The 23,223-nt window shown below is 43.9% G+C and overlaps 1 protein-coding gene across 1 annotated transcript in view; it reads right to left on the bottom strand.

The window, feature by feature from the left end:
* The window catches only part of EIF4ENIF1 (eukaryotic translation initiation factor 4E nuclear import factor 1), an 85,029-nt gene that overhangs the window by 54,227 nt on the left and 7,579 nt on the right, over window positions 1-23,223 (bottom strand). The window contains exons 2-9 of the mRNA XM_082252877.1: window positions 22,017-22,135; window positions 21,761-21,834; window positions 21,542-21,669; window positions 21,180-21,463; window positions 18,640-18,841; window positions 15,824-15,990; window positions 14,985-15,120; window positions 10,070-10,246 (exon numbers count right to left, since the gene is read on the bottom strand). Coding sequence (XP_082109003.1) covers window positions 10,070-10,246; window positions 14,985-15,120; window positions 15,824-15,990; window positions 18,640-18,841; window positions 21,180-21,463; window positions 21,542-21,669; window positions 21,761-21,834; window positions 22,017-22,106 — 1,258 coding nt within the window. The 5' untranslated portion in view covers window positions 22,107-22,135. The remainder of the gene's footprint in view (window positions 1-10,069; window positions 10,247-14,984; window positions 15,121-15,823; window positions 15,991-18,639; window positions 18,842-21,179; window positions 21,464-21,541; window positions 21,670-21,760; window positions 21,835-22,016; window positions 22,136-23,223) is intronic.

Genomic DNA, 23,223 nt, shown 5'->3' with positions numbered 1-23,223 from the left:
CAGAGGACTGCGTTTGTCAATGAACGATAGACTTTTTTTTTTTTTTTTTTTTTTTTTTCATGCAAAAAGAAGAGTGTATATTGATTGTGATGGTATGCACAAAAGGATCACATCTACACACTATGGGAAAGGTTTAGGATATAGATAAGAAAAAAAAAAAAAATTTAACTAGTAATGACGGTGATCAGCAATTTTTAGCAGGACTGACAATGCGAAGGACAGGTTGGATGCCTGACATTTGAGGGAGACCAGTGACATTACTACAGTAATCAGTGCTAAAAAAAAAAAATATGCACCGTTACTGTACTAATGACACTGGCAGGGAAGGGGGTTAACACCAGGGGCGATCAAAGGGTTAAGTGTCTCCCTGGAGGGGGGGAGGTGTTTGTAACTGTGGGGGCGATGGATTCCCTAGATCAGCGATGGCGAACCTTGGCACCCCAGATGTTTTGGAACTACATTTCCCATGATGCTCATCTACACTGCAGAGTGCATGAGCATCATGGGAAATGTAGTTCAAAACATCTTGGGTGCCAAGGTTCGCCATCACTGCCCTAGATGAACACAGATCTGTGTTCCTGAATAGCAGGAACACAGGATCTATGTCTACGTCTGTGACGTAAAGGTGGTCTGCCTTGTTTACAGAGGCAGACAGCCGTTCTGTCTCTATTGGGGGGGGGGGGGGGGGCGTTCGTGGGTAGCCGGAAACCCCTCTGGCAAATCAGTGCGCACGCCCCCACTGGCTATTGAATGAAACGGTGAACAGGTACGCTGTTTCGTGCAATAGAGCCGACCTACCGCAGTATATGTACTGCTGGCGGTCATCAAGTGGTTAAATAAAAAGTTTGATCTAAATGTTATTTACCAGATTCAACCTCTAATAGTATATACAGTATCTCTTCTGTCTGTTTCTCAGTGGATTAGAGATTTTGCTCCCTATATCATATAGTTGGGTATTTATATTTACCACTGCATATAGAGATATTTAATAAAATTGCCCAAAAAAACAAAAAAAAAAAAAAAAAAAAAACACATTAACCCTCTTCCCTACCTGCGCATTGTAAAATGACACCGGCAGGAATGCTCTGTCCCTCCGAGCGGGCGTCAGACAGGGCGTCAGACACGCGCCCCTGGTGATCATGGATGCGGAGTGTCCCTTGGGACACAGCCCATCCCCGATCAGTGTAAAGAGCAAATAAAAAAAAAAAAAAAAAAAAGGCTCTTTACCATGTGACCGGCTGTGTCACAGCCAGCCACATGCACTGTCCCTTGCGTGCCACCTGTCTGCAGCCCAGCAGAGTACCCATCTGCAGCCCATGCCTCCTGTGTTGGGGCGTTTGCTTTCCAAAATTGGGTAATTTTGTGTTTGCTTTCCAAAATTGGGTAATTTTGTGGGCGTTTCCATCGTCCTACTGCTCCCGGGCCTTCAAAAGTGTGATAGGTAGTAATGAAAGTAGATGTAAAATGTATGCTAAAAGAACGCCTTAAGGTGCTATGTGTAAAAGTCTAACACATGGGGTATCGCCATACTCCGGACGAGTAGCAGAATGCATTTTGGAGTGTAATTGCAAGTATGCATATACTGTGTGAGAGAAACATGACAATTTTGTGTAAAAAAAAAAAAAAAAATGCTCTTCATTTTCCCAAGGTGTGTGTGTGTGTGTGAGAGTGTGAGTGTGAGTGTGAGTGTGAGTGTGAGTGAAAGAAACCACACCTTTTACTAAATACCTAGGACTGTCTACTTTTCAAAAAAGGGATCATTTGGGGGGCATTTGTACTGTTCTGATATTTCAGGGCCTCAAGAAATGAAACAGGCCGTCGGTACATCAGGTGATCAATTTTTTTGATTGGCACCATAGCTTGTAGACTAAATATCCACTAATCTGGGTTATTTTTACCAGAGATATGTAGCAGTATAACATTTTGGCCCAAATTTAAGAAAAAAAAAAACCCTCACGAAAAAGCCTGCAAAACCTTGCGGCCCAAAGAGGCATCCAAAGATGCCAACAAATCCACCTTGTAAAATTTGGTAAAGGTGTGCAAAGAAAACCAAGTCGCTGCCTTACAAACTTGTACAACAAAGGCCTGATGGCGAAAAGCCCAAGAGGCACTCAGCACTCTAGTAGAATGTGCCTTCACAGGGAAAGGAGGAACCTGACCCTTGATTGAATAAGCCTGAATAACCATCTGCCTCCAAAGAGCCACCAGAGTACCTGTGGCGTCGGCCAGAGGATCCCGAGCCCTGGCCACAAACCTCTGAACTCTCCTGTTGAGACGAGACGCAAACAGATCCACCTACGGAGTCAGCCACCAGGCACACAGGAGACTAAACCTCTCCGGATGAAGGGACCCATTCCTCTTGATCCAACACCTGACGACTCAGGTAATCTGCCTGCCAAATTCTCCACACCCGGGATGTGGAATGCGGAGAGAGCCGGAACATTGTGTTCCGGCCACCTCCTTGGCTGCCAGGGCACTCCTGGTGCCCCCTTGGTGATTTATGCAAGCCACGGCCGGGGCATTGTCTGACTGAACCCGAACCGGAGAGCTGTGTAGCCGACTCGTCCAGTGAAGCAGGCAGAGCTTGATGGCTCTCAGCTCCAGAATATTGATTGGCAAGGAATACTCTTCCATCGTCCAAGTTCCCTATGCACAGAGCTTCCAAAGCACTCCACCCTAGCCTGGCGTCCGTGCTGACCGCCCAAAACACCGGCAAGAAGGACTTGCCTTTGCACAGGACAAGTGACTGGAGCGACCAAGAGAGCCAACTGTGCAATGGCTCAACCATATCTTGAAAGGTTCAAGGAATGAGGATCTCTGTTCCATTTTGCCAGAATCTTTCTGCAACTGTCTCGTGCGAGACTGAGCAAACGGGACTGCTTCGAAGGTCGAGACCATCAGACCCAAGGCCCTCATGCAAGCCTGCAATGAGGACTGATTGATCGGTCTCCATCAGCAACCGGACCTCTTTGCAACTTCTGAAGCTTGTCCAAGGGAAGGAAGACCCTCGCCAGAGCAGAGACGAGGATCAGCCCCAGATAAGAACCGCATGGACGGTGTCAGGGCAGATGTTAAAATTTATCGTCCAACCAAATCCCTGAAGGGTCTGAAGTGATGGAGATGCTGTCCAGCAGATCCAAATGGGAGACTGCTCGCAACAGGAGATCTTTCAGATATCCCACAATGGCGATACCTCGCCGATGTAATAGGGCCAGCACAGGGACTAGGATCTTGGTAAAAACTCTGGAAGCAGAGGCGAGACCAAAAAGGGCAATGCCACAAATTGAAGGTGTTCCTCTAGTGGAGGAATCACTAGTGTCCCTCGAATATGGGGAATGTGGAGATACGCATCTTTGAGATCGATGGAAGCCAGAAAATCCCAGATTTAAAGATGCAACCACCAACCGAAGGGACTCCATTCAAAACTTCTGCACCTGCACGAAGCAGTTCAGAGCCTTGAGGTCCATAATTGGACGCACTCTGCCTTCCTTTCTGGGCACCGTGAACAGGTTTGAATAGAAACCTGGAGAGCGTTCCTGCGGAGGAACCGCCACAATCACCCCTCGAGCCAGGAGATCTCGCAAAGCCTGCCGCAGATCCTTCAAACGCCCGGGAGACAGGTGGTGATTTGACTGAAAGAACCTGTCCCCTGGCCGGGACCAGAATTCAATCTTTTACCCAGAGCAAATCAGTTTGCGAACCCAATTTTCCTGAATGAAGGAAGTCCAGGGTTCCTGAAAGCAGCGCAGACGCCCCCCTAACAGGTGAGGGCGCCCCTTCATGCAGAAGAGGATTTATCTGCAGCACTGGACTGACCAGCCTTGGGCTTGCCAAAGGCTTCTTAGTTCCTCCAGAAGTTCTAAAACGGTTTATTTTTTTCTTGCACCCCGAAGGCACAGAAAAAAAAAAAAAAAAAGTTTGAGCAAAAAAAGGAGGGACCTGCTTATTACGGAGGTGTGTTACCCTTGGATGATTGAGGAAGAGCACTATTCCCGCCAGTCAGGCCCTTGATCAACTCATCCAATGAGTCGCCAAACCGTTCACAAAGGGAAGATCAGCTAGGGCTTTCTTAGAAGCTTGGTCAGCCGACCAGCTCTTCAACCAAACCATGAGTCTTAAACAATGCCCACGGCCAAAACCCTGGCCACCAAGGGGAGCCGCATCCATAGACGCATCACACAGGAACACCAGAGCCTTGTCACCTGGTCCAACAGTTACAGCTGTTCCAGAGGAACAGTCTCTGGGTCCAAAGACTCCCACAAACCCCTAATCCATTCAGTCACCGTCAGAGTAAGACACAAAAACTGGTTTCAAAATGGAACCCGCCAGCATGTGAAAATGGCGGGAAAGGGATTCCACCTGCCTGTCCACTGGATCCATAAAAAACAGGGAATCCTCCACAGGCACAAGGGTAGATTTGATTAATCTGGAAACCGGATGGTCCACCTTAGACGGCACCGTCCAATGGTTGGAGATCTTTTCAACAAAAGGGTAACGGCATTTAAAGTGTTTTGGCACCACTAACACGTGCTTAACGAACTGCCATTGGTCATTCACAATATCGTGACAAGTGTCGAGACAAGAGAAAACCCTGTCAGCTTTTGGAGATTTCTAAGAGCCAAAAGCCACCGCATCCCTGCCGGCATGGGCTCAGCCAATTTTAACCACTTAAGCCCCGGAAGATTTTACCCCCATTCCGACCAGGGGGTATTTTGCGATTCGGCACTGCGTGACTTTAACGGACAATTGCGCGGTCGTGCGACGCTGTACCTTTGGCGTCCTTTTTTTCCCACAAACAGAGCTTTCTTTTGGTGGTATTTGATCACGCGCTATAAACAAAAAAAGAGCGTCAATTTTGCAAAAATAGCAATATTTTTCACATTTTTTTATATGAAATCCCCCCCCCCCCCCCAAAAAAAAAAAAAAAAAAAAAAAAAAAAAAAAAAAAAAAATCGCAAAAAGCGTATTTTGATTGGTTTGCGCAAAAGTTATCGAGTTTACTAACAAAGGGAAAGATGTCATTTTTGTTGTTTTTTTTAACGCGTAATGGCAGCGATCTGCGATTTTTTTTGCAGTACTGCGACATTGCGGCGGACAGATCGGACCCTTGACTGACATTGACACTTTTGGGGTTACCAGTGACATTTCTACAGTAATCAGTGCTATATATATGCACTGTTACTGTAAAAATACACTGGTAGTGAAGGGGTTAACTTTATTTGGGAGGGGCTGTGTGTGTCCCTAGGGGCGTGCTTTCTACTGTGACTGGCTGTGGCTTGAGCTGTAAGGACACTGATCAACGGATCTACATAGTAGATCCATGTGATCAGTGTCTTTACAGCGAGGAGAATGACAGGTCGCTTGTTTACACAAGCTGCCTGACATTCTCCCTCTCCCCCGCCGATCGCCGACGGACATCGGGTCCGCTGGTCACACACGGGGGGGGGGGGGGGGGGGGGGTCCGTGGTGACCACGCGGGAGCGCGCCTCCGGCGGCGCGCGCTCGCTAGACCCTCACAAGCAAGCAACGTAGCCCTACGTTAGTTTGCCTGTGAGGGGCTGACCGCCGACGTAGATAGTCGTGCGGCGGTCGGCAAGTGGTTAAAAGTACCCCGTAGTGAAATAATCAGGGCTTCCACTAATGCACGGTCCCGTGCTGCAGCTGAAGACAGGTCCCCTTCACCAAAAATAGTGAAAAAACTACCAGCGCAAAATATACAGGTCCCTCTCAAAAAATTAGCATATTGTGATAAAGTTCATTATTTTCTGTAATGTACTGATAAACATTAGACTTTCATATATTTTAGATTCATTTACACACAACTGAAGTAGTGCAAGCCTTTTATTGTTTTAATATTGATGATTTTGGCATACAGCTCCTGAAAACCCAAAATTCCTATCTCCAAAAATTAGCATATCATGAAAAGGTTCTCTAAACGAGCTATTAACCTAATCATCTGAATCAACTAATTAACTCTAAACACCTGCAAAAGATTCCTGAGGCTTTTAAAAAATCCCAGCCTGGTTCATTACTCAAAACCGCAATCATGGGTAAGACTGCCAACCTGACTGCTGTCCAGAAGGCCATCATTGACACCCTCAAGCAAGAGGGTAAGACACAGAAAGAAATTTCTGAACGAATAGGCTGTTCCCAGAGCGCTGTATCAAGGCACCTCAGTGGGAAGTCTGTGGGAAGGAAAAGTGTGGCAGAAAACGCTGCACAACGAGAAGAGGTGACCAGACCCTGAGGAAGATTGTGGAGAAGGACTTCAAGACCTTGGGGGACCTGCGGAAGCAGTGGACTGAGTCTGGAGTAGAAGCATCTAGAGCCACTGTGTACAGGCGTGTGCAGGAAATGGGCTACAGGTGCCGCATTCCCCAGGTCAAGCCACTTTTGAACAAGAAACAGCGGCAGAAGCGCCTGACCTGGGCTACAGAGAAGCAGCACTGGACTGTTGCTCAGTGGTCCAAAGTACTTTTTTTGGATGAAAGCAAATTTTGCATGTCATTCGGAAATCAAGGTGCCAGAGTCTGGAGGAAGACTGGGGAGAGGGAAATGCCAAAATGCCTGAAGTCCAGTGTCAAGTACCCACAGTCAGTGATGGTCTGGGGTGCCATGTCAGCTGCTGGTGTTGGTCCACTGTGTTTTATCAAGGGCAGGGTCAATGCAGCTAGCTATCAGGAGATTTGGGAGCACTTCATGCTTCCATCTGCTGAAAAGCTTTATGGAGATGAAGATTTCATTTTTCAGCACGACCTGGCACCTGCTCACAGTGCCAAAACCACTGGTAAATGGTTTACTGACCATGGTATTACTGTGCTCAATTGGCCTGCCAACTCTCCTGACCTGAACCCCATAGAGAATCTGTGGGATGTTGTGAAGAGAAAGTTGAGAGACGCAAGACCCAACACTCTGGATGAGCTCAAGGCCGCTATCGAAGCATCCTGGGCCTCCATAAAACCTCAGCAGTGCCACAGGCTGATTGCCTCCATGCCACGCCGCATTGAAGCAGTAATTTCTGCAAAAGGATTCCCGACCAAGTATTGAGTGCATAACTGAACATAATTTTTTGAAGGTTGACTTTTTTTGTATTAAAAACAACTTTTATTGGTCGGATGAAATATGCTAATTTTTGGAGATAGGAATTTTGGATTTTCATGAGCTGTATGCCAAAATCATCAATATTAAAATAATAAAAGGCTTGCACTACTTCAGTTGTGTGTAATGAATCTAAAATATATGAAAGTAATGTTTCAGTACATTACAGAAAATAATGAACTTTATCACAATATGCTAATTTTTTGAGAGGGACCTGTATAGTGTATAACAGATATGTATACAGCGCTATATAAAAATCAAATAAAGTGACAATGTGCATCATATAAATAAATACACTCGCTTAAAGTGCAATATATATTCCTCTAGGGGTCCCCTACTGAGGAAGTAGTGTCGCGAAAGCGCAAGACGCCACACGTATAGGGGGAGGAGACCTGGACGGACGAGCAGCGACCCACCAGCACGGCTCCCGACAAGCTACTGTTTTTGGCGTGTACGGTCCGCACAAGCCCATTGTGCCGATTCATGCGAGTGCAATTCTACTTTGAATGTGAATCAATTAAAGGATAATAGCAGTGTACACTTAGATGCCTCATTATCTTTATTCACATATCATGTCCATGGGATGGTGAGAGATCGATTCAGCAAGTGGTCATATTGAGGATTCAATGCTTCAGCGAGATCGATTCAGGAAGTGGCATTTCTTATACTGGTCATATTGAGGATTCAATGCTGGTTTAATGCTTCAGTGAGGCGAGAGGCCATCTGGTGGCTAAAAGGTGGTGGTGTCACTTGCACTTTTATATGAAACATCAAGCACTTTATTGAATTTTAATCCACGGTTATATTTATATTTTAGTGGACTCTTATGCACTTTACTTTGAATGCACCTTATGGACATTTATTGCACTTAAGAGGTATATTGCACTTTAAGCGAGTTTATTGATTTATACGATTCACATTGTCACTTTATTTGATTTTATATAGCGCTGTATACATAACATTTTTTAGTTCATTTCTCCCGTTAGTGAAGGAGGTTTTATATAGCTGCTGTAATTTTCTTTATGTGCCCCAAATTATTGGGTCTTAACACTACACCACTTTATATTTAATTGCGCTGATTTACTTTTTTGCACAATATAGTGTATAATTCAATGTGAATGAATAGTAAAAAAATAGTAAATCACAATCTGGCTGCACACACCAAATGTGTTCACTCCTCACAATATAGAACTCAATATAATCCAACATTGCTGCGCCAGAAAAAAAAAAAAATGGGTGTATAAAACCCAAATACTATAACAATGCATTAATCGCCATTCCTACAATAACTATGCTTTAAAGTCCTTGTAAAGTACAAAATACATATTGTGCAAATAAAATTTGACAAAGTCCATCATATAGATCCCATGAGAAAGCTTGCGATATACACCTCCCGTGGCCGTGTAGACACACCCACCACCAGGTTGAGTGGCCTCTCACCTCACTCTTTGACCCAAGAGTCACCCCGGGTTTCTACAGCTGTCCCCACACTGGAGTATGCGGATGATGGTCCCAAAAGGAAGTGCTATCAAATTCCAGGCTCCACTCATACACATTAGAAAGCTACAGGGAAAATGGCTGCCCCATACAAGTCTATGGGGAAAAAAAAAATACAATGACCTCATTTAAGATGGCCAAGGACCGACACATGAGGGCCTCAGGAACAACATGGACTAACCAGCAAGCCCAAGGTACCATGTCACACCCCCCCCCCCCCCCGGGCACCAGGCGCTCCAGACACCACCACCGCAGGGACAGGGAAGGGGGGAGGGTAGGACACAGACCGGGCATGCCAGGGGGGGGGGGGGGGGATCTTTTGGGAGGCACAAATCTCATCCCTGGGAGAGGGCCCACATCCCCCAAGGCCAAAAGGGTCACATTTACTCACCATACCATGGCTCGGTGGTCTTCGCTCTTGGCAGACTGCCTCCCACCTGAAGTTGGGGGTGCTGCCAGCCGAGGGGGTACTCTGCGACCCAGGGTGGTCCAGGTCGTCGCGTCCCATCGAAGCATCCGCTCGTAGGCTCATCCCTATCCGGAAAAGGGGCACCATTGTGGCTAGGCCTAGGTCAGGACTATAACCTGCTCACGCTCGTATGCCAGACTGGGGGGGGCCATAAGGATCTAGATTATCCAGTCAGCATCGCTGCTTGCAGATCATCAGGAAAATACTTCCCTGAACTATCAACTAACTAGCTAGCAAGTGAGTAAACAAATAAAAAAAAAAATAAAATAAAAAAAACAGACGAGTCCCAGCAAGAAACCCAAGTCCTACTCCTTTCTCTAGGCAGAAACAAACTGATGTGCTGGGCTGTGGTAGTTGGGGGGGTGGTTATGCCTGGAGGGACAGCCCCGTGGGCATGTATATGTTAAAAGTTTTGTACTAGCGTACTGCCTAGACTACTCCTGCAGGTGGCAGCATAAACCACTCAGCTCACAGATGAGGCTGCGTTTGTCGATGGACGATATAAAATGTTTCAACTAGGTAATTTCTGTAATAGAAATCTCCCCCCCCTTTTTCAAAATTCTCTTTTTTCACTTGAATCGCAAAAAATAAAAACCCCAGTGTTGATTAAATACCGCCAAAAGAAAGCTCCATTTGTGTGAAAAAAAAAAAAAAAAAAAAAAATTTGATTGGGTACAGCGTTGCATGACTAAGTAATCATTCAAAGCGTGAGCGCTGAAAGCTGAAAAATGGTCTGGGCAGGAAGGGGGTGAAAGTGCCCTGTATTGAAGTGTTTAATTAAGTTACACCACGCTTAAGGTTATCCGATCAAAACAATCTGCCAGCTAATCGATTAAGAAAATGGTCGGTTGCAGCCCTAAAGTGTGCATTTAAAAAACAAACAGTCATTGAAAATTTTGGGAACACCAAGTAAAACTAGACAACGCTCTTACCACCACCAACCTTGGGGGGGGGGGGGGGGGGGGGACAAAAAAAAAAAAAAAAACACAAACACACCCCACTTACTGCTTTCCCGTAACCTTTCCTTGTTTGCAGTAAGGTTTGACAACAAAGGCTTTATATCCAATTTGGCTTTCTGGAACATCTCTAATATATCAACTTTGTCAGCATTTTCTTCAAACTGAATAGGAGCAAAATAATTTCCAGAGTTCTGCCCAAGAGAGGGAATAACTTGTTCCAAGCCTATAGCAAAGAAAAAATAATTTGAGTCCACAGCCCTTAAAATGCATACTTTCTGTAATAAAGTGCTAATGGCAAGACTTGGATTAAACATTGGATAAACCTAAAATTTGGTCATACTGAGACCTCTCAAGTTTAAAAAACACACACACACACACACACACACACACACACCTTCATGTTGGTGGTCTCAATGGGCAGCTCTACCCCTTATTACATCTCCCTCTTCGTTATTCGTTTTTCCCCAAGTTCTTGCACTTTCCACCTGTCCGTTTTTTTTTTTTTTTAAATAAGCAAAGAGCAAAAATGGGGAGGCGAGATCCCTGGGTCATGTGATATACACCAGAGACTTTAGAGGAAAACTAGAAATCCCAATTTTCTTAATTTATACATCTCAGGACAAAGGCTATCCTCATAGCCATTACCATAGTGCCAAGTAGGAGGAGAGGGCAACAAGCCAACGGACCCCCAAAACAAACCAGCACAGGTTGTCAGAGGAAGAGCAGAACTTCCCTTTAACTGGTGGCATAAGGATTCTTTGTACAAAAGGCATGCAAAACAATAGATCTCTGAAAGTCACCAAGAACTAATCACCTATCATAACCACAGCCTCCAGCTCCAGATTGGGGAAAGTACCAGGATGCATCCCATGATGTTTACATGGATGCAGTCCTCCAGCCTCACACCAGTTAAAAACTTCCAGGTCATTTGGTAAATTTTTCTGAAGCTGTCTTCCTAGCCTTTAAAGAAGGTGTGAATGGCAAAGTGACAACTCTGTCTCAGGACCCTGGCAACCACAGCCAGGTCATTAAAGACATACGGGGACTATAAAAGGATGAAGGATTGGGTCACTGCAGAAGGGTCCATAAACCGTCTGCCAAAAAGTTCATGACATCCTATTAAGATGTTCTCCACGGCAACAGAACGTCTTCCACTCAAATCCTGTGAAGCATGTGAGGTAGAAGCTGCAAGTGAAGGAAGTTAGGAAAAAACTGATCAGAGGGAGCATCCGCTGCAATGTACTCAGGGTGCCCCAAGTTTTGGATATGAACCTGGATGCCAGGAGAACATCTGGGGTTCCTCAGTTTCTGTAGAGCTCCTCAAACACCTCTGGGTGAAAAAACCCAAAAAAAAAAAAAAAAAAAAAAAAAAAAAAAAAAAAAAAAAAAACACACTCCCTAGAGTCATTAGCTCCAAAAGGCAGAATGTGTATCAGACAGGGCCATGGACATGAAGTTCCATCAAGACAGGAGGTCCGCTTCCTTCTGACCCCACTGGCGTCGTCTGACTTAACCCTTACAGAGGCCTTCCAGCTGCACTGAGCGGGGCAAGAAATATCACATTCAAGATGTTGAATGGCAGCAACCCCTCCTGCAGTTACCAAGTCCTCTGAATTGAGAGATTGTTCAGAACTTCAGAACTTCACCCCAGCCCACCAGGCTGTTGTGCATAGTCGGGACAGTCAGCTGCAGATCGAGGAACGGTAGAGCCACAAATTGAAAATCCACAAGCTGCAGGAATCTGATGTGAAAATACTGGTATGTGCAGTTAAGCATTCTTCACATCCACAGATGCCAGAAAGTCACCTTGCTGGGAGGAGACAATGACCACAGATTCCATCCAGAACATCTGCAGCTCAAGAAACTTGAATGTCGTCAAGGATGGGGTAGGACATTGCCATTGGTTTCAGAACCGTAAACAGGTTTGAGTAAAATACATGAAAACTTCTTCTGGGGAACCACAAAACTCAGATGGACAGGCGATATGATCTCCTGGCATTCAGGCTCAATGTAAAGCTGGACAGATTCATACCCAGGACCAGAGACTTCCCAAGCACTTGCTATAAAGCTCTGGTGACCATGGGGTTTTTCCACAATTTATGCCTTTCCAACTTCTGCTTTGTCAGATTGGAAGGTCGCCCCTGATGTCGGCCGTGATGACGAAACGAGTGAGTTGAGACTGGTGACGTCATTGTGCATTGGGACGCGGCAGCCATCTTGTTGGTTAGAAACTTCGGCTTCAGTTCACATTGCTGATTGATTTCCTCATACACTAGAAGTGATCAAGGAAAGTGTTGGCAGTAAAGGGGCACCCCAAGGGGAGTGATACATCTTCAGTGACACCAGTTCAGGATTACTTTGGATGAGGCTTTTCTGACCTTCCTAAGGAGATCCACATCAAAGGGGTAAGAGTGTGAACAAGAGCCATCAGTTACACCTAGTATATTTTGGTGTCGATTATAGTTTGAACCTGGCCCAGAACACTAGCATGGGTGGACTAATCATGGACCCCTCCCGGATGACCGTACCTCCTGTCGCAAGTCTGATCTTCCATCCTTACAGTTGGTGGCATGGCTAGTAAATCTGGGGTCTTGAGAGGTAAATCTGATTCTTCATTTTAAAAAGGCAGCTTCAAGGAACATTTATCACAGGACTTCAAAGACTTTGAAAGGCTCAGGGACTTCTTCCTTGTATGTTGTGGGCCACATTCTGGTATTTCTATAATCTGGAGTCGATCAGGGACTGGCCTTAAGTGAAATAAGTGGTCAGATTTTTGCTTGGTATTACTCTTCGAGACATCAAATCTCTTCACATTTCCTGGAGCAAGAATTTGTCATGCGTGCCATTTCACTGGTAAGACTATGGCTTCATGTAAACTAATTTCAAGGATAGCCCCCCTAGTCCTTCAGACAAGGTTATTTTTCTGGTTGCATTACTTTGGCTCAGAGTTTATGAATTAGCTGTTCTTACCAGATGGACCCACAGAAACACTGCTGGTGTTCCTCCATGACAAGATAGATTTATAGCCTCCGTTACCAAGGCAGTTTTTGTTCCATTTCAACCAGGACACTATGGGGTCGATTTACTAAAACTGGAGTGCAAAATCTGGATCAGCTCTGCATAGAAACCAGTCGGCTTCCAGATTTATTCAAAGCTTATTTTAACAAGCTGAAATTAGAAGCAGATGGCTACCATGCACATCTGCACCAGATTTTTCACCCTCTGGTTTTAGTAACTCAACCCTGGTGTTACTAGCATATGTCCCAAGCCTCAAAACGGGGGATAGCAAAGCTACTAGCTGGTCTTCAGTTCATGCGTAAAAAGTTTTGTGAAGCGATGTTTGAGTCACTGAGGAAACTACCTTTGCTTATTCAGTGTTTTGTGATGTTCCCATTATAATGGACATGAATTGTATCTTGAGATGCAAGATAAAACATTGAGTTTGTGACGTTTGGCTTTCTACAATGGAATAAAACTTTGCCTAGCTGGGAGGGGGACTGCCTGTCTTGCCAGTATTCAATTACCCAAGGGTGGCAGCAAAACCCTACTGTAATGGATACTATGTAGCTAGGGATATGAACAGGTCCTGCCCTTTGATTTACTCACAGGTAAACCAGAAAAATTCAGTTTTTTTACAACCGGAACAGGATGAAATTCTACCAACCATTCCCATTTAAGGCCACTCTTCGCACATGAGAACTCCCTTCTGGTGAAACCTTTTCCCCAACCACCACCACTCCCTGCCACTAACAGAAGGCAAGCCCAGGAACCTCCAACAACGCAGTCAATCTTTTAATCCCAAAGTACTTAATCTGCAGTGTTTTAACATTTAGCCTGCAAGTGCTCTCAGCTTGCTTAGCTGCACAGCCAGGCTTGCAGGCAATTGGCACATGCTTGTTAAAGTACTTGTTTTACCCTGGTATGAACATAAGACTTCAGCTGCATGAGAAACCATAAAAATAGAGCCTCATGGATAAGTGTTTCTAAACTACAAAGTTCTGTTACTGTTAAGCACTCCCATCTGCACCCAGTCATTGTTCTGGGTTCGTGGGCGCCAGCTGTGTGAATGGCCGAGCCACCATAACACTCTTGTGCAAAGCAGCAATGGCAAAACACTCTGAAGGAATGTCATGCCATCTCTGCAGAGTGCGTGCACTGGTGAAAAATCACTAGCTGCAGAAAGAGAATATCTCCTGAACCAAGCACGTTTAGGAGATATTCCTTGTACCTACAGGTAAGCTTTATTATAAGCTTACTTCTAGGTAGAAGTGAGCAAGTGGCATTTACTACCACTTTAAAAAAACGAATATTCTTACACAAACCCAATTAGGACTTTGATTTCTTAAAAGCTCAAGTGCTTGCTTCACTGGCACCTGAGCATTACCCCATTTGGGGCTTCAAATCAACTGACCAAGATCAAAATATATTGTGGAAAAAAAAAATGACTCTGAATGCAGAGTCCACCCTGCGCTTAGGCAAAAAATAAATCAAAAAACAATGCTGCTGCTCACCACTCAGTGAAAGATTGTAACAAAAGAAATGCAGCGCTAAAGACAATGCATAGATCAAAAAAATTAAACCTTAAATCAAGTGAAATTCCAAATACTGTGCCTTACTACTTGTGAGTAGGTGCAAAAAAAAAAAAAAAAAAAAAAAGTTTAGTGAATACATTATGCACTCCCAATGCTATTAAATAGGTGGTTATCTAGTTTATAGCCACCTATTTAATAGCACTGGGAGTGCATATCTATTCACTATTGTTGACATTTTTGCACCTACTCACTAGTAAGGCACAGTATTTGGAATTTCACTTAAGGTTTAATTTTTTTGATCTATGCACTTTAGCGCTGTGTGTTTATGGTTACAAAAAAGATCAAAATATAGGTCAGGTCCCAGTAAGCTTGAAGACTAAACATCAAAAGACTAGAAGAACACAGACAAAATATGAGAAGCAGTTTAACCTGCTAGCCTTTCCAGTTCCTCATGAGGGGTTGACCTCAGGCTGCTGGATCGACTCCCAGAATAACTGTTACTGGAGAACCATCTGCTAAATCTGCTGGCAGTCATTGATCGTTCCCCTAGTACATCCTCAATCATCTGAAGGAAAAGAACATGTATACAGATTAAGTGATTGATCATGTAGAGAGTGGGACATTTGCTGCAATGGTGTTACTTACTTGTATGTGAAGGTACCACTTTGTGGCTTTGGAATGCCAGCTTTGAACCCGAAGTCCAGTATTTAGGTTTTAAATGCCCCACCACTCAACAGAATACTTCACATGAAAGCAATTTGTATGATAAACCACAATAGCAACACAGAACCAATTAAGCTGAATAACATTTAAGATATGGACTACCAAATTCAAAATAGCACTCAGCCACCAAGGAATTCTGAATTCAAACCATGAGCCAAACCCGCCAGCTTACGCCAATTCAGCCAACTAAACAAGACAGCCTATAGATTCACAAATGGTACCCCGCTAAAATTAGGGCAGAGATATTGCATATAAACAGTCAAACATCCTATATAAAAAACAGTCCAGAATGGATTTAAACAATTCAGCAGGTAAAAAGAGCCGTTCTGTCTGTTTCACAGTGATATATCAAGCCAGGTAAAAAAAGTCAGACACCCTCTGCATGCAAAACGGTGACTACCCACCACCAGTGTAAAAGAATAAAATTATAGGCAATACTTAGAAGAGCTTTACAGATTGCATGCCAAGACAACATGAGGCTTTAAATACCCAAAGATTTGGTGCTTTTAGAGATACAAATGTGAGCATTACACCACAGCACTTACTGATGCCAAGCCAGGGACAGACTTGTCCAGGTTAAAGAACTCATTGAAGTCAAACTCCCCTGGAGCTGGTTCTGGGAGAACAGCCTCTCGAGGCACTTCCTGGTCAGCTGTTTCTCTTTGAATAGGAACTGCTTCTTCCTCCAAGATCCCACCATTACATTCAATTCCTGAGAAAAAAAGGCCATAAAATTAATCCGACAGTCCAGAAAAGTAGACGACATGCTAACCAAGACTGAGATGAAGTCAAAACAGTCCTTTAAGTAACGTTATATTTGAATTGTAAAAAAAGGTCACCTTATAGTATAGTTGTAAATATTAGATGTTGCTACTGAAAGTGTATCAATGTGCCTTAATGAAATATTAAATTTCATGATACATTTCAGCTAGTGCCCACTTTCCAATGGAATGTGGTCCCTTGCAATTACATGTTTAACACATCTCATTCATCCTGGACACTTAAACTTTTGCATATGGATTACAGACAACACCTGAACACAATGACAATTAATTACATATTAACACATCAGACAGCTGAGCAGAGACGGAACGGCTCTTCCACAAAACGCAATTTCAGACACACTACACCCCACATTTACAGCAACATGTTAGGGAAAACAAAAGCCTTTTCATGTATTGTTTTAGTAGATATATTCTATTGTTAAACTGACCCATGGATTGTACACTAGTTTGAACTGGTTTTTTCCCTCTCAAATGTCCCATAAATATGTGAGCCAAAATGAAATAAATCAGATGTATCCTCATGAAGCTTAAGTGCTGTATGTCTTTACATCTCCTGGCCAGCAGAAGGAAAATTCACTACACAGGGGAGTTAGAACTGAAGGGTCTTAGGTCCGGGACCCAAATGCAAAATCTTGTAATTGCCTCCTGACATAAATGAGCTAACGGCTACCAACCAAGATTTCAAATTCCTTGACCTTTACATTTGTCGATTTTATAGGGTCATAAAAGCCCAGCATCTTATATGGAGTTTCAATTAGAAGCAAAACCAACAGAAGCATGGGCTTACCAGTTAGGAAACATGAGGACTTATTACAATCAAATGCTTTGAATTGGCTATGTTAGAGTGGCTGCTAAGGAAACTCTAGCGAGCTAAAAACTAGGCATATTGCTCTATAACACACAAGTCACATAGGAGACTGCTCTGCCCCCCCCCCCCTTCAATAAGACTGCCAATACATTGAACATTTGAGACCTAGTATGACATGCCACAGATGTCCAGGATGGGCAGGAGTGAGTTTTGTTGCCAAATTCCTGATTCCCTCCAAGCCTAGACAGAAAAGCTTTCCAACACTGGACTACCCAGGGCCCATTACAAATGCACCTTGTAACCAAACATGGTAAGGGACTCAACTGTCTCAGAATGAAAAACAGATGGGGTATACCCTAAACTTCTAGGAATAGCTCAGATTCTGCAAACTCCCTAACCTTCCAACACCATTCTGAAACTAAAAAGGGATGGTTCATATTTTGGCTGGTTCTGCAGGGACCAGCCAAGATTCAAACCATCTATGGTCAGACTTTGTACCCTAGTCGATTCATCGACTGACTTGGGTATAAACCAGCATGTCAGATTTTGACATGCCATTCTTGCCAGCGGCTATAGCGGGTAGCAATCAATGTTCTTTTGGCACAAAGGGTTCCCCTGTGCCACCCCCCCACCATGAACACAAGCTCTGAGGGAAGGATTGCCCCATCAACACACAAATAGAGAGATGATCAAAATTGCATCTATGGCCTGCCTCAGACTCTTGAGGACGATGTTTCAAGGGAAGTTTAAAAACCAGAGAGTCCAAAGTACATAGCAGTTGTCCCTGTTAAAAATCTGTAAAGGAGCTGAGAATCCTTTTAACTTTTGGAAAGTTTTCCCAAACCAGATTAACAAGTAGTCTTGCGAACAACTGTCCCCTCATTTAAGCTCACATTGTAAAAAATACTCAGTGGCTGCACATGAAGCCCATCCCCTCTACATCGCTTGGCTCCCTGGGAACAGAATGGTCTCACATCCGGTTTGATGAGCATCTATTTAAAATTCTTCTAATGCTACTATTTTAAAGCATTGAGTGTAGGGCTATAAAGACCCAGGTCGACACAAGTAGGTGAGACACCTGAACTTTTGTTGAGCTGGAGGGGAGAACCACTCTGGGCACCCTTTTCCACAGAGGTGTTCAATAAAACCTAAGGGGTGGGGGTGAGATTCCATCAACTGCCATCCTTCAATGAGACCCCATTGGACCTCCAATTTCCCCAGAGAAACCTTGGCTTGCCCCTAAAATATAAGTCTTTGCTAGCCAACCTCTTGACAGCTACAGAAAGCCCAACCCCAGAATACCGAAAAGCTCCTGGTCCACCCTCAGTGGCAGAATGGATACCAAGTCAAGCAGATAAACCTAAAGATAGATATTACAATTCAACAAAAAAAACATTACAAAAATGTGGGCAAACTGGTTAAAAAAAAAAAAAAAAAAAACCCCCCCCCAACAGCAGCAACAGATGGACACAAAAAAACAGTTGATTTTACTAAACACAACCCCCTCCCCTTGAGTTTTCTGGTTATGGTGTCTATGTACAAGGTTTGCAAGTTCGCTCCCAGTATGTGATATTTCTAGCGTTCGTTCCCTGTTAAGGGACATTTAAATCTAGTTCCCGACATGCTGCCTGAAAAGTTAAACCATCCCAGATTCTCAGAAATTCTCAGGTTAACTGCAAAAGCAAAGAAACTGATGCAGCCACAATAATGAGCCTCGCACAGAACATTATACCGGCATCTGTGGCAGCAGAAAAAAGACACTACTTGCCTTCCTTCACAGATGAGGTTCTTTTGCGTGTCCTTTTTCTTCCCTTCTGATCTTCTTCCAGAATTTTCTCGTCAAAGCCAGTGAGCTCTATTGTTTCAGACTGGCTAGTAGGACCACCAGAAAACCATTCGGGCTCCTCTTCAGTATAGGAATCATTCCTCTTGCGCTCACCAAATACTCTCTTGCTATCACCATATTCTCTCTAATGCAAGAAACACAAAGGCCAAAAAAAAAAAAAAAAAAGTGCGCATTAGAAATCTAGGACTGCAGACTTTTTTTTATTAAATATATATGTGGAAATACAACGCGCTAACCTACAAAGCTGCCAGCACTACAATTGACATAAGGTTGTCCACAAATAACATACAAAGAGGAAGTGTAGCGCTAAATATAAAGTGAATACATATACCCGATTGGGGGGGGTCCACACAAAAAGGGGAGTCCATAATTCATATAAAATTGTGAACAAGTGCTGAAAACCACAAAGTGAAGTGTTCTGGTGTCCAGACTTGATTAAAAACCCAGCACCAATGTAAAAAAGCGCTCACCAGAAGATATGAACCCAGATACCTTACAGTAGATGGGTCAAACAGGCCAGAAAATCCTCACAAGGGAGAATGGCGCGATCATGGATGGTGGTTGATCGAATACACCCAAAGTATTCTGGATTATGTTGTCTTGGTAATGGTGAGCTTTTGCATTAGTATGCAGGAATTGTGGTCTTCCTCTTACATGAAAGTGGTACCCAAATACTTTTCCCCAATCTTGGTAATGAAGTAAAGTCAGTTGAGTCAATGGTTTCAGACCAAATTAAAGACTTCAACTATGGGAAATGTCCTCATCCATGGCTACATTTTGTAGATCACTTCAGAAATTTCTGAAGTGATCTGCAAAACATAGCCATGGATGAGGACATTTTCCCATAGTTGAAGTCTTTAAACTGGTCTGAAACCATTGACTCAACTTCAGTACAGTACCAAGATTGAAAAAAGTATTTGGACACCACTTTCATGAAGGAGGAAGACCACAATTCCTGCATACTAATGCAAAAGCTCACCATTACCAAGACTAGGGGTGCACCGATCAGATATTAGGATCGGATATCGGCCTCAATACTGCCAAAATAGCTGGAGCAGTAAAATTTACAGATCCACGGGCTGATCCAGGTTCGTTACAGCAGAACCTAACGCGGTATCTGCTAAATACCGGCTCAGCCGTCACTTGCACGGAGCCGCTACTTCCTGTATAGGACCGGCTCACAGGCGGAGTGATATCAGATGCACTCCGCCTTGTGGATCGAGGAGCCATACACAGGAAGCAGTGGCTTTGCTCTGTACTGCAGCCGCATGCTTCCCGGGCTCAGCCACAGACAGTGCCTACAAGCAAATCCCTGCAAGTACCCTTACACACACACACACACACACACACACACACTTTGCACTATATTTTTTACATGTTTACGGTTTGATTGCTATTGTATGTTCAAGCAATAAACTTTTTCTTGTGGCTACATTTTAGTCTTTTTAATTTTGAGTTTGATAACATATTTTAGATTTTGAATGCACAATTGTAATAACAAAATAGTTCCGGATTGGTATCGGCAGATACACAAAGCCAGGTATCGGTACTAGAAAGTCGGATCGGTGCACCCCTAACCAAGACAACATAATCCAGAATCCTACAGGTTTATTCGATCAACCACCATACATGATCGAGCCATTGTGAGGATTTTCTGGCCTGTTTGACCCATCTACTGTAAGGTATCTGGGTCCATATCTTCTGGTGAGCACATTTGTTTTTTTCACGTTGGTGCTGGGTTTTTTTCATGTCACCAGAACACGTCGGCTTCACTTTGTGGTTTTTAGCATTTTTTCACCATGTTATATGAATTAAGGACTCACTTTTTGTGATATTGTATTCATTTTTCTCTTCTTTCAGCACAGTTGTATGTATTCACTTTATATTTAGCGCTGCACTTCCTTATATGTCTAACAATTCCTGTGGGGGCATACATACATACACACACAAAGACATCCCATAAACAAACAACATTTACTATAAGAATTAAAGGAACCCGTATGCTACATCTGATAAAACATACTATTTGCAGCATCCATGACAGGGTTTCTAGCAAATTGCATTCTTGGGGGGGCACCACCAGATGCCCACTATTTAGAGTAGGAGATTTTCCACAGGTTTGTTTTAGTGGTCAGTTCAAACAAAAATGAAACCTTCAGTTTTTGGCATGTGCTGGAGATTATAAATAATTGTTTCCTTTATCCCTCCTTTAAGTTATATGAACATGAGTGCTCAGTCCTGCATACATTTTACACAGCAGTCCCACACTTCCTGTATATATTTTTTTAAAGAGAAAGAGAATGTAACATAGTGGTGGCAACACAAAAGCCAGGCTAGCAGAAACATCTGCAGAGTCACCGAGAAAAAAAAAAAAAAAAGTGTAAGCCTACCAGTACCTCAAATATTGCCTTAGCTTGAACTGGTCCTTTTAGCAAGAAAAACTACAAATCAATGAGTCTTACCCTGAAACGTTTCTCTTTGTACTCCTTTTCTCTTGTCTCGCGAGGTTCTCGTAGATCTTTTTCTCCTCGCAGATCTCGTTCAAACCCTCTAGCAGCTATGATTCTGCCACTGCCAATTCTTCGCCCACCAATAAGTCGCAAGCTTTCATTTTCCTTGTTGTCCAGGGGACTCCCAGATCGACGTGAACCGACAGCTGCAGTAACATGACAACCACCCCCAAAGCTCCGCCGTTGGGGACTGAGGACCACATCAAGGTCATCTTCCTTTACTCGTTCTCTAGGGTCTGCAAAAAAGTAGACAAGTCTCTGCTTATCTGTTTATAATTTTCCAAAAGGCCGCCCAAGAGAGCCTAGATCTTTACCTGCTATTCGACGTTTTAGAGAACCTCTTTCTGCATCTGTGTCTTTTCTTGAAGAGTCAACAGGAGAGCTGCGTCCGGAATTTGGGTAAAGAGACGCATGCCATTTTTCAGGGTCCCAAATACCATCACTGTCAAACAAAGCCATATATTTTTCAGAAACTATAGTCAAACTTTAAACCATAAACTAATCAACTTCAGCACACATTCAGTGCTACACACCTGTCATATTTGTCAAGTAAACAAGATGGTCTCTGTCTAGAGTGTGGTAGCTCCTTGATGTCTAGAAGTTCTTCCTGTTAATGCAGACAGTTGGCATTTTTAAAGGCAAAAAGTGACAAAACAAAAAAGTACCTAACATTAACCAAAAGCCCTCAAAGCATTTCACCAAAATGAATCCATGTCATCTGTCATAGCAGTTGCATGTGCACTTAACAGCCACCTATTTGCTTTCTAGTTAATAACTTATTTGAAATACCTTGGAGTATCGGTGATGGGATTTGCTTTGAGAGGCCTTCTTGAGGTTACCAACAGATTCTCTGATGTCGGGGTCTCCCTTGTGATCCATTCCAACAAGCCCAAATATCCACAACAAACCTAATAAGGGGGGGAATTTGTTAGATTGCATCAGCAGCAGGTGTTTAATAGGTTAACCTCCTGGGACATCTGTGTGGTCAACAATACTTTGAGGTGAGACAACAACATCAACCAACAAACCCCCATTTTTTTTTTTAAAGAAAAAAATACCAAACAGATGCCCTGGGAAAAAAAAAAAAAAAAAAACAAAGACTACAAAAAAGGTAATGTCACTACCAGAACAGATTTCAGTGTTTTGAAAGAAGGTTAAGTAGCTGAATATCTCTGGCAGGTTTAAAATAAGGCTTAAGTATTTCTTTAACCACGTCTCCTGTGGGTCAAAAGGGGTACATTTGCTTTTTGTACTCGTGTAAACCATAGTCTGCTTACATCAGGCTTTTGCCCACTATTAGCTGATGAGGCAGACCTGCACCAGTCTTGGGAAGGATCCTAATATTGGGGGAGAATTCCCCCCCCCCCCCCACACACACACACACACACACACACACTTCTGAAACCATTGTCAGAAAGTGGATCTTCACCCTTTCCCCATCCATCCCAGAAGGAGGGGGGGATAGACTTGCACTACAATTTTGATATTGTTATACGAGATGTAGATTGCATATGCAATTTATATCAGGGCTTGACAAAACCCAGGCATCAGGTCGCAATAGCAACTAGAAATAGTGTCCTGGTGCCAGGGCTACACCGCAGCAGTGGCTTGGTTTCCACCCACATGGCCTCCCCGTGGGTGTGCAGACTAAGGTGGGTCGATGATTGAGGCCACGGCTTTGCGGCCTACTGGAGCAGTAAGGTTGCACCACTAGACATTTTTGCGAGTATCGGTACTAGTGAAAATGCGCCAATACCAAAAAGCAAGACCGGAAGGGACGTCAGCTGGGGGAGGGGGCAGCGATGCCGCCTCGCCTTCAGGAGCATGGTTCGGGGCAGTAGACATCCCTCCAGCAAGGGCCGGCACCATTTGGCCCTTCTATCCCCTCACCTTCCTCTCCCCGATCACCCCCAATGGTTTGCCCTGTCAGCATTTGCAGCACTGTGCTTCCGTTTCTCACTGTGAGCCTCAGGTGTGCGGGGACACCCTGCGGCAC

Source organism: Pelophylax lessonae (assembly GCF_965119305.1).
Source record: "Pelophylax lessonae genome assembly, chromosome: 1".
In the NCBI taxonomy this organism is placed as follows: Eukaryota; Metazoa; Chordata; class Amphibia; order Anura; family Ranidae; genus Pelophylax; species Pelophylax lessonae.
Note: the sequence above shows the minus strand (reverse complement) of the source record. Positions and strands in the feature narration are given on the sequence as shown.